This window comes from Falco peregrinus, chromosome 15 (assembly GCF_023634155.1).
Source record: "Falco peregrinus isolate bFalPer1 chromosome 15, bFalPer1.pri, whole genome shotgun sequence".
NCBI classification, from domain to species: Eukaryota; Metazoa; Chordata; class Aves; order Falconiformes; family Falconidae; genus Falco; species Falco peregrinus.
In genome coordinates this window covers 4,990,447-5,002,765 of record NC_073735.1, presented here as the reverse complement: position 1 = coordinate 5,002,765, position 12,319 = coordinate 4,990,447, and the positions used below count along the sequence as shown (strand labels likewise).

Genomic DNA, 12,319 nt, shown 5'->3' with positions numbered 1-12,319 from the left:
TGGAGAAAGGCCCTCCAGAGGTGTGTTTATTCTGGGCAAAAAGGAAATACTTCTTTATGGGCTTGCTCAAGACTACGAGATTCTTAGGCAGAAACTAAGTGTCCTCAGTCTCTCTAAAAGAGGGGCAAAACTTCCCAACCTATTAGAAAAACAGGAAAACCCGTTTTGAATGTCAGAACTAAGCACTGAAATAGCTTCCAGCCTTTCCTTTTGCTAACTTGTTAGCACAAGAGCTCCAATCCACCCAAGAAACGAGGACATTCATCTGACTTACTCCTATTCATGGCTGAGAAGTCGCCCTTCCCCTGCATGTCCATCACTGCTCATTGTTATGGGTTGGGCCACTCCAGTTGCTTGTTCCTCTGCCCATCAGCTGCCTGGCAAAACTGACACAACATCTGAGCAGCAAACACCAATCTCAATACAAATTAACTTGAACTGCAGACTGAATAACAAACCCTGTTCCCCCTCCCTCCCTCTCTGCCTCTCCTTCTCCCTCTTGTTTTTCAAGCACACTCTCTTACCGGGTTCCAGCTGCCTCATTAGAGGGAGCAGCCTTTATTCTGTGTTTCACCTGTACTTGAAGTGTAGTGTTTTCTGCTTGTTGAGAGAGTGGTTTATGTACTCTAGGGAGTGATAAAGCTAGAGGACACCTGACAGTGGAGGGAGGTGGGTGTCACTAAGAGAAAGTGTCCAGCTTTTCTGCTTTTTCTTAGCAACCAGCAGCAGGTCTGACAGCTGTGATGTATAGCGTGATGAGTTGGTTTGGTCCTCAGCAGGGTGGGAGAAGGGGGCTTTGAGGAACCTCTCCAAGCTTGTTTTGCAGAGCCATCCCTCCAAGTGCCAGCCAACATGGAAACCCTGACCAGCTGTATAACCCATGTCAGGTTTTCCTGGTTTACTCCCAAAGTGGAAAGAATTCCCCAGATACCTGCATGTTAACTATGTACAGATGTTCAGGCAGCGGCAGGGATCTATCTTTTAGGGGAGGAGATGGGACTTCTGTATTATTGCAAGATTCAGAAGTAGAAATTTTGTGGAAGTTTCTAGTATTATCAGACCTGGATGCAGTATATGGCCTCAAAATCTGTCCTTGCCTTCACAGGCGGCTGCTTGCTCAGAACAAACCCCAGCATTACATTCATGTTGCACAGTGATCAGTGTCCAAACACAAGGCATTTAAAATCCAGCACAGAAAAATTAAAATTCTTATGCTTCTTACACTCCATTAGGCACTGGGAAAGGGAAATGGTCTTGTCTTTGTTGATCTGTTGCACACAAAAAATACAAGTCCAGCTTTTCTGTGGGTTTACTGCAAGATGTTCTGCATATTGTTTATCTCCCTTTGCATCCATTTGGAAACTAGAAGCGTGGCTTGCAAACTTTGTTCTTTGCTGAGTTTGTGTCTTTTCCTTATTTTGTTTATAGTCAATTCAGGGAAAGACCTGTCTCCTGCAGTGTGCTTATACAGTTCCCAACATACTAGACCGGGATTTCTGTTGGGACCCTTAGATGCTTTTGTGATATAAATACAATCATTTATGTTTTTAAAAAACAAACAAAAAAATCTTTCACATCTTAAATTCCAATGAATAGAGGAGAGGAGGATTATTTAGATAAACACTGGTTAAAGTTTAACCCAATTTAAAGTCCATTTTAGGAATAGATTTTTCTTATATTCTACATAAATTCCAAATGCAGAGTGAACCAAAAAATAGGTGTTCCAAATTTTGACTGCATTTACTGAGCTACTACAAATCTGCATTTGTAGCTAAACTCTGAGAGCGAATGTTAAAAAGATGCTACAAAATTTGTATGCTCTTCAAATGTGAAAGAATATTCTAATATGCTGGATGTGGGCGTGGGTGAGGGCAAACTTCAGTGCGTAATTCCAACTGAAGTTATGAATTTTGTCCAGCTAAGTCAGTGCTTTGAAAACGTTTTGGAGACCTTCTCTTGCTTCAGAATATTAAAATAATGCTAAGGTTCAGGGATCTCAGAACATTTTAATGCCACAATAATTTTCTCAAAATAAAACAAAAGGACTATGTGTGATGCCTAGAAGAATAAAAATCCCCTTTAAGTGGCGTGTGAGCCCTCTAGTGGGATTCACTGTGTTGCTCCAGTCCCCAGCCAGAGCAGCAGACTGTGTAATTACCTACTGTTTGCATTTACCTGTATCTGATAAACATGATTCTTTGAGACCCTATGAGCCCCTCTGTGCTTTCCTCAAGCAGCTTGAGTTTTGTAACCTGTAAGTCTTTGCCTTTCTACAGCTGTCCCTTCTTTCTGGCAGAGTTATAGTCTTTTTCAGTGTGTAAAAGGCATTCCTTGGAGCAGTGTGAGGCAGGGTTAAAGATGAGGAGCTGCGATTCTGCCTTGATAGCTTTGTTCCCTGCTTGTAAAAGGGAACCACAAGCAGCATCACAGTATCTCTGTTCTTACTTCCTTCACCGAACAACAACAACAACAACAAAATCTAATTTAAAGTGTAAAGATTAAAGCTAAGATGAGCAAATGGGGACTTACACCAAAAAGTGGCAAATCTAAACAGAAAAAAAGATGGGAAGAGAGGAGGAATGAAAGGATGGGAAGAAAGGGATAGAAAGAAGGAGGAAATATCCCACTGACCGCAGCTCAGTCAGGTACAGAAATCACTGAAATCCCTTATTTTGCTCTTTCGAATGAAAGCCAAAGGTGATTCCTAGACAGAGGCCCTGGAACAGTAATTATTTTATTTTCAGGTATCTGGAACACCGGCTGAAGCTGTACAGAGGATTTATTAGTCAATGCCAGGCTAGCTGCTTGTCCATTTTGGCTGGTCTAGCATAAACTTTCCCAAAACACCAAGCTCTTGGCATCCCCAAAGACTGCTACTGGAGCTGCTGGAATGAAAAGTCTGTGGACGGGCAGTGGAAATGAGTACTGCTTCATATTCCTTGGACTCTGTCACTGCCACAGTGAATGTACTTAAGAGATCTTGTGAAAGCAGCCTATATCCATTTACCTTAGTAGATCTACAACGTTTTCTGCCCAGAACATGAGCAAGTCCAGCGTGTATAACCACTTGAAAGTCTGAAGTCTCTGTGAAAAGTCAAGGATTAATCTGGCATCTGAAATCCCCTTGCACAAACCATTTCAAATAATGAGGAATTCTTTATATAAATCTAAGTCTGCTTGTGGGTAATGCATGAACTAGGAAAGGAGCTATATTCAATGAATACACTATTCATGGCTCGCAGCTCCCTTTTCTCATTTGATACTGTTGTTGTTCCCCACACTGAATTCTTCTTTGTGTTGCCCACTGCTACACCTACCTTTGCTGGGTTACTGTTAAATCCCTCATCTTAGGTTGGGGCAGTACAGTAACGGGTGTCCAGGAGCTGCAAAGATGATTCAGTCTGGTAGTGCTGCCTTATTTCCCAATAAAAGGCTCCATTTGGATCTGGTAGGAAAGGCTGGGTTACAGAGGACACAAACAATAAGGATCTTCCCACTTGCCGTCACTGAAGATTTCATGGTATTTTTCTTAAAGACAGTTCGGTCTCCTGCCCAGTTAAGCTTTGGTGATGCTATTCCCAGTTACGCCTGTCCTTCTGCTATCAGATTTCCACTGAGGTTAGCTCTGGATCAACCATCCTGAAAACTTTCTGAGAGGGTAGGGAGGCATCTATACAGCCACACGGACACAACCCTGTCAGGTACACGGAGCACATTTAATGTCCTGCAGGATTAATGGGTGGCTTCTCTTCCCACCATGGTAGATCAGTGGTTGGTAAGGACGCCTCAGTCCCTTAAACTTCTTTTCAGATCTGTCTCTGATACTTGGTTGGTTTTGGCTGCTGAGACATACAGAGCAAGGCAGAGGATAGGCAGGGTCCCAACTGCCAAACCAAGAGTCTGTAAAGTGGAAGATCATCACAAAACCACCGAGGAGATATCTTACAACACTGGTGTTATTTTTGTTACTTTGCTGTATTGGTCATGTGAATGTGCATGATGCTTAGCAGGGAGAATAGAGAGAGCCAAGGACCCTGTGGTCATTTCATGTGAGTCATTTCACGCGAGTCATTTCATGCCAGTAGAAAGCATGTATACTCCTAGGCAGATCAGCTTTTTTAGAAGATGTTTTTTATCTCAGAGTCTGGATATATCCTATAGTTCTGTATGAGTATTATGTATGTGTAGCTATTTTGTCATGAATAGTGCATATCTCAACTGCAGGGGTTATTTTCCAGGGAAATTTAACTACAGAGCAAGGGGGTGAGAGCGAACCCCCTAGAAGGACCTTAGGTAGCAGGTAGTTGTGCTGGCACTGCTGGCGCCTGGGATGTGCTGCAGGGAAAGCAAAGAAAATTTGACTGCTGTGTCCGAAGGAGGGAGAACTTCATCCCAAAGGCAGGTGGGAGTCCGTACATGGGGATGTGTGTGTTCGGGTCTGCCCCACCAGCTGGGCTGCCCACACCATTTAAAGTCAGCAGCTGGTCTCCAGGCAAGGAGGTGGTCACCTCCCAGGGACGGTGAACCCTAAGCTGAACAGCCTCTGACACCCTGAAGTACGGATGCTTTCGCTGTTTCATTGAGTCTTCTCAGGACAGCGTGTACCTTGGGAAAGAATAAGATCCTTTGTGCTGCTTCAGGGCTTTTTCTCTGCCAGTACAGGTAGCATTTAACACCTGACACAGAGTATTTCAACAGAAAGTTAGAAATGATCACATTCCCTGTGAAAACCCTGGTGTCCCTGCAGTTGCTCAGACTCTCCTCTGACTGCCACGGGGACATTAAACCTTCAGCAGTTTGCCTCTCTGAAGGCGGATTTTGGTTCCCTGCCTGGAAAAACAGTAGGCGAAATAGTAAAACCTTAAATTCGAACATGTGTAAGTTATACATCTTATTTCCATTTTCAAGCAACATTCCCTCAGTAAGACATGAGGAAAAAATTACCATCTGCCTTAGAATATCTCAGTGGAGCATTTATCTCCCAGCCATGATAACTGAATTTCAGTAATTTCTCCCCGCCCCCCCTTCAGATTAAGAAACAAATTTGTTTAGTGTCCAATCTTGGAAGTCTTGCCAGCTGAACTCGGAGGGTGGGATTTGGTGCACTGTCATAGCTCTTACCCTTCAGTGAACGGTTTCCTCCCAGGCCACTTTGCTTCTGGCAGAGAAGAAGGACAGCTGTATGATTAAAGCAGTAGACTAAACTGCGCTGGGTATGGCCTCTGTGCTCACTTTGCATAGCGATTGCATACTAATGCACCCTTGTACAGGTTAGGGCGATAACCCTGCCCTTCCTTGGCACATTCTTCGGAGCTGAGATGTGCTGTGTGCATGTGGCAGCCTGTGGGCTGGTATTTTAAGTGACCTCTAGAGCTAAAAGCACGAGTTACTACTGCAGCTGGAGAAAAACAAAATCTGTGCTCCCTATCTGTGGTTTGGAGGCTCATAATTCTCCCAGAACAGGACAGAGAAAGCCTATTGCTTGCCAAGGGTCTGCATGTAGTCCAGGCCTTAGCACAGTGCCACCTGAGTTGCTAAATGTTCCCTCCTCATCACTCCATCACCTCAGAAGTAAAACTGGGGCCAGAGCCTTTTCACACACTGTTTCTGTGGTCTGAAGTTCTTGACTCATGTCTAAGCCACCTCAGATTTCTAGATTTCCTATCCAAGTAGCAGACAAGCCTTGGACTGTTTCACTGCTAAGAACAGACAAGATACATTCAGCCCTGTATAAATAAGGCTCTTTAGATAGGATGCTAATATTGTAGTATTCTCCTGGGACTATCCTGTCATTTTGGCATGAGTATTTTGTGTTCTTTGTTAATGAAATCAAGGGGGGTGGGGGGGGTGGGTGTCTATCTGTATTTCTGATTAGCCCTGCAGAAATGCCTTAGGTCATGAGGTGGTGAGTACAGCCTTTCTGTCAACTGACAGACTCTGCTGTAAGAGAAAGACGGTGTGCAGCGTTGTTTTTAACACAATGCAAGAGTGAAACAGTCCAACAAGGGCTCCTAGGAGCACCAAGCTGTATCTGAAGGGTTGCTAAAATGCAGCTGAGCAATAAAGGATGAAGGAGGAGGGGTGTGTGTAACCGATAGACCTATGTGATGGGTGCTTTCTGGTTCGTGAATTTTGGTATTTCAAAGGTACTGAGTGCAACCTCACAGCTACCATTGCCTTTGTCTGGAAGTCATTCTTTGCACCTCCAACTTTCTTTCCTCCAACTGGTTTAATTATCAGAGATCCCCTCCATGAGACCTGTGATTCATAGGTCACCTGATGACATTCATGTGACAGGCCACGAATGGTCGCTCCCGTATGTAAAGAAACTCCCCTTAACTTTTTGCCTTCGGGATACTTGCCATTTCTGTAACCCAAACCTCCTTCTGCTACAGCAGGGATGAAAGGTGCATACTAATCACAAGTCATCTGTTTCATTTCGCATTTCAGGGAGTCCCCCGTAGACTGTAGTGTGAACAAATGCAGCAAACTCGTCGGAGCAGGGACAGAGTCCAACCCAATGAGTTACAGCACCTACATGGATGAGAAGAACGGGCCTCCTCCCAACATGACCACCAATGAGAGGAGGGTCATTGTCCCAGCAGGTACCACCACTGTCAAACTCTTTGTGCCATATTTCCTTGCATCGTCTTAAATATCCAGCTGAACAGATAAGTCCTGTTTATCCGCTCGCTGACGAATTCTCTTTCTTACAAACCATGTAAAAAGTAAAGAAAATATCAGACTTTCTGCTAGTGGAATTTCCCGTGTCCCAGTATATGTTCTATCTTGAATCAGAATAAGAAGTGGATAATTAGCGCTGCTTCTTTTTTATTATTATTTTTTTCCCCTGGAATGAAGTGTTGTTTTGGTGTGTTGAACCACATCCCTCTCCTGTCATATGTTAGAGGAGAATCTGCAGTGCTTCCTGGGACATGCATGGTATGATCAAAGAGCACAGTTCATAGGCAAGAATAAGCATGAAGTGGACCCAAATTATAACTCCCATGATGCTCTGCAGGATCCAGATGTACTTTCATGTCATAGTGATTCAAAATGAGCTATTTTGTTTTCATTTTTCTGTTAGAAGTAGAAAACCAGAAAAATAAGGTTCTGCAGGAACTACATTATCCTTCCAAAAATTGTTACACAGAAACATTCCTGTCCAGTTTTCTGTTTGTATTCGATATCCACATCTGCTGTCTGAAATTGGCAGGATGCGTTAGATGTATTTGGATAGTCAAACATGAGAGCTGCTGTGGCAGGCAACTGGTGAAGTCTGAACCTGGAACGAGAGGGACTCTTTTCCCTGCAAAGACCATAGATATAAACTGGCTAGCCCAGGAACTTCCCAGCAAGAGAGATACCATGAGCCAAATCCATTCCCAGTTCACGTACTGAAACTTCCACTGATTTCAAGGGGTGCAGCCTGGTGCAGTGTTGTGAGGGTTTCACCGAGGATTGTAGCTGATTCAAGCAGATGAACTGTTGGCAGAAAGAAATGTACTCGTGGAATTCAGCTCTGTTTTCTGATCATGGCTTGACCACGAACAGATGACAATTTCCAAGCATTTGTTTGCCATTTAGGATGAAAAGGAAAAGCTTGAACCGAATGTAGTGAAGGGAAGCCAATAAAAGATTGACAGCAAATCTCAAAGTACCATTTAATCCCTTGTTAGGATCTGCTTCGAGAGACCTGCTAACCTAATTGGTGACAGCATCAGATATGTTTTCAGGATCAACATTGCCTAGAAAGGTGCTAGTTGATACCAACTAATTATTATATTGTTAAAGATACCAGAGAGTGAACATTTATCCTGCTCTTCACCATGGTATTTATACATATTTAAAAAGATCAAGGGTGGGCTAAAGTTTGGCATTGTTGAAATAGGGGGAATTACTTTTAGTGCCCTCAGTGGAAGAGAAGGTTTAAAATCTCCTCTTTGAAGGGAAGTGAATAAAGGACTTTTCCCCCCCTTCATGAGCAGCCACAAATCAAAACCTTGAGATACTTGTGAAATAGCAGCGATTTACCAGACTTTGGAAGACAATAATGAACATCATCCCAGATCTCTGGCTGCAGGATATGAGGCCCAATTCATCCAAGAAAGGCATTTGGAAATTTTAATATAATCCAGAGTAAAGATTTATAGCGCATTAGGGTGAAGATAGGCAAGAATAATGTCACATTAGACTTGCAATAGTAATAATAATGAACTCTAAGCCATGTTTTAAGAAGGCAGTTTTTCAGAGACCGTTCAATGTCTTTTGCAGTGATAAATAGGCTGAATGAATATCTGAAATTCAAAAGAATTCAAAAGTGTTTGTTTAAAGGAGACCACAAATTCAATATGCCATCTAAATGTTGGGTTTTTTTTTCAAATCTCAAGACAAATAACTCTTTCAATTAAAAAAAAAAAAGCCTCTCTTGAATACTTGCATTGTAAAATTTGCAGTTTTTTGCCAGTGCTTAGAAAGCAGAATTTAAATTAGCTATTGCCAAAACATAAAGGAAATCCATCTTGCTTTCCCAAAGCAGACTCGCAAAAGTATGGGGCTGTAAGTTCCATGTTTAGAATTCAGCTTTAAGCAACCCAGTTTTACTAGAAATTCAATGAGGAAATGTCATGGTTATAATTTCAGTATTCCCTGGTCTTACTTCTCCGTTTCATGTTGTTATTCTAGAACTCCGGTGCCCAAGAATGCACCAGGCATAGCCACTACCTGACCTTTTGTGTCAAGGTACCCCTGCAGCCAAGTACACAGAGTTTACAGACCTGAGCCAACATATTGTCTTGTGAAATGTGTGGTGAAGGCATTTCTTGTCCCTCCCCAAAGCACATCCTACCAGCTGTGAGATGGCATGCTTCTGATCCATTTTCTCAGCTGCCTCGGGACCTGAGGTGTCTGAGGTTTATCTTAGAGGAATGTACCAGCTGTGATGGACAGATTAAACATCTCCAAAGTTTAAGCTTGACATTGCAATCCTCTCCAGCTGCAATGGAACATGAATTTGCAGCTTAAATTTTGAAATGGGATACATGGGGAGAAGAAGCACAGGAAACATCTGAAAATGCAGATATGTGCTGAAAATGACTCTGTAAAATGGTATCATGGCACAAATTCTTGCTGGGTCTTTCTGATCTAATGCTCTTTTCAAAACTCAAAGGATGATTTCTTTTTTTAACTACTGATGCAGCAAACCATCACCATGGGGTCTGAAGCTCCAGCCGGGTTCAATCTCTCTCTTACGTCATAGCTAGTAATAAAGATTCCACAGCTGGAGCTTTGCTGACAGTCGATAATGATGCATGAGACAGTATAAAATCCACATTGCCCTCCAATAGCTGTGTTAGTTTTACAGGGCTAGTGGAGGTAGAATTGTATTCTTGTCAGCGGGGTGAACAAATGTGACTCAGAGATGCATTGCAAGCTGTTCTGTTTAAGCAATAATTTTTTTTTTCAGAGTCCCTTTGCTGACCATAAATACTGCCATCCTCAGACTTTAAAATGCCATCTGTTGGGACTTTGTAATGCACTTGTGAAGGATGGTGTGACTTATACAGCACTGATGTAATTATATAGCGTTGCAGAACCAAAGCTGTGACAAGCATACCCTTTCTAAGGGATGAGTTTGCTTTTAGAAGCTTTTTTCCAGAGAGAGAAAAGTTACCGTCAAATGTCACTAATATTGTTCCCAAGCACAGGTATAAGGTTCAGGCAGGTGTGAGACAGTCCAGAGGATTCACCTTGCCAGAGGGTCGGTGTGATCAGTTTATGCGCCTTGAGCCTTGTTATAGCACAATCCTTGTTCATCTTGGCAAAATGCATTGGGATCAGTAAAGTTAAATACATTTGGTTCTGGAAACAATGCTTAATGCTTTGGCTGGGCTACAGTGAGTTCTAGAGGCTTGAGTATAGTGTTACCTTCCTTTGTACTCTCCTGTCAGATCCCACCCTGTGGACCCAGGAACATGTGCGCCAGTGGCTGGAATGGGCCATAAAGGAGTATGGATTAATGGAGATTGACACCACCATCTTCCAGAATATGGATGGCAAGGAGCTCTGCAAAATGAACAAGGACGACTTCCTCCGAACCACCTCCCTCTACAACACAGAAGTTCTGTTGTCTCACCTCAGTTACCTCAGGGAAAGTAAGTATTGCCCCGACCCCCCCCAGCCTTAGCACGATCTGCTGGTAGGATAAGCTGCCGTGAGTATTTGACTTCTACGGCTCTTCTTGCAGAATAAATAATAGCAAGGGTGAGGGAAAAAGAACAGAGAAAGGCAAACAGAGAGAACAAACAAAGAAGGGAGGAACAAAAAGTGGGTTGGAAAGTTAATTTTGACTTAGATGGAGTTACTGGTGCTATCAGAGAGGTGAAGAACTGAGCAGGGCTCTTAGGAAGATTAGATACTCTTAACGATAATAAAAACATCTGTGGCTATATGATTAAAATACATAAATTTGCTGTGAAGATTAAACCAAACATTAACTGATGTGTTATGGGCAAATTATTCCATAACTTTGCAGTCAGAGGGCTGCGCACTTTCCCCTAAGGCTTCTGGTAAAGACTGCTTCAAAACAGGACCCACAACTGGCCAGAGCTGGAGATTTTCTATGTCCCTGGAGGCCCAGATTTGTTGGAAAGAGGACAAAATACAACAGTGATTCCCCAAATGCAAGCATGCTGAAGCAGGTGTCATGGAAGTGACCTAGTACTCAACGAACAAGTTTTGCTGAACCTCTTTGTTGCTACTGTCTGTCCCACACTAGAGTATGTGGTGGACCCACTACTCCTTTTTGCTGTATTAAGCCCCTGAGACAGAAGTTGTGAGCAGTCTTCTGAGCTACTTCTGGAAAAGCACAGCAGCCCAAACAGGAGAGATCACCTTATGGTTAGCACACGCTCTTGAGGCTGGGAGTCTCGGATTCAGACCTTTCTAAGACCTCCTGTGCAACAATGAACATGTCCGTAGCTTCTGAATGTCTCCTCCCCATCTATAAAGTGGAGGTAAAAGAATTTCCTTTCTTCAAAAGGGTGTACTTAACCATAATGGCATTATGATGAAACCAGAGAACTGGAGCTAAATCCCACATGCTCCAATATATTTTCAAGTGAAACAGCTTTTTATAGGAGTATAATTATTTGAGGACCGAAAAATCAGGAGAAGGTGCCATGAAGCCAGGTGGGAGGGCAGAAAGAGAGAGAAAAAAGTGTATTTTCTCCACTGGGAAATCAAGTTGTGATGTAAAGGCAGCTTTCCATCAGTGTACTGGCCAGTGCAATAAAGCAGCGAGACAGCATTTATTTGGGGTGTTTCTTCAAAGCTGTTCAGTGCTGGTCTCTCCCTGCCTCTGCTAAAATCAGTGGGAGTTTCACAGATTATAGTGGGATGACTTAGATCACAGATGGGTGCCTCTCTAAACCCCACCTTTTTTTTTTTTTTTTTTTTTTTGAGAAGTCAAGCCAAGGAAATGATTCACAACAAATAACCAAATTGTTGGATTTGAACAGTTTTTGTCCCTTGTGACTTCACAATAAAATAATTTCCCATCCAAAATAATTTGCCAACTTCATCCTGTTTCATCAGCAAAGAGCTGCTGGTTCACAGAGCACTGCAAGCTTATTGCAGACGCAAACTAGCTTTCTAACGAAGGTTTGCATACAGAATTACACACTTTTATGGGAAATCGTAAGGCAGTTTTGTGAAGCCAGTGCTGCTTTGACCAAACCTGCTGACTTTGGCTGGGTAAATCAGACGCTTTGTAACCGGAAATGTTTTTAAATTCCCACAAGATAAATACTCAAGTGAGACACTTGAATTGTCTTATTGATAAGACTTGAGAATTGACAGAAAGAGATGAAGGACTTGTATGTTTTTTGAATCAAACAACCAGGCTGAATTTGGAAAGGTTGGCAGAAGAGTTGAATTTTTCTGTTTCTTTAGCTCCAGACAACCTCTCCGGTGATAGTCTCGAGTGTTAGGTGTCCCATTACTCGGGGTGTTCAAAGGGAGTATCAGAGGAATTGCGTTCTTGCTCTCGTGGCATGTCTGAAGACCTGGATTCAATTGCCACCTTTACCGTTTGCTGCTGTCCATTTGTTCAGAAGCAAATTCCTGATTGATCCCACCCACCTTTACATGCCTGAAGTCCCTAAATTAGAAGTCTGGTCACACTGGTCTCCATTTATAGGAAAGAAGAAACAGGGCACGTTGAAATTCAGAATAGTAGCCCCCTAATTCACACATTGCTTTTAAATGCCTGAAATTAGGAGGAATAAACCTTTGCCTCGGTTCCTCTGGGCTTCAGTTT

The 12,319-nt window shown here is 42.8% G+C and overlaps 1 protein-coding gene across 5 annotated transcripts in view; it reads left to right on the top strand.

Annotated features, from left to right (window-relative positions):
• The window catches only part of FLI1 (Fli-1 proto-oncogene, ETS transcription factor), an 89,383-nt gene that overhangs the window by 52,440 nt on the left and 24,624 nt on the right, over positions 1 to 12,319 (top strand). For all 5 annotated transcript variants that reach the window (XM_013298913.3, XM_013298912.3, XM_013298915.3 and 2 more), the window contains 2 exons: positions 6,451 to 6,605; positions 9,951 to 10,154. In XM_013298913.3, the coding sequence (XP_013154367.1) occupies positions 6,451 to 6,605; positions 9,951 to 10,154 (359 nt within the window). The remainder of the gene's footprint in view (positions 1 to 6,450; positions 6,606 to 9,950; positions 10,155 to 12,319) is intronic.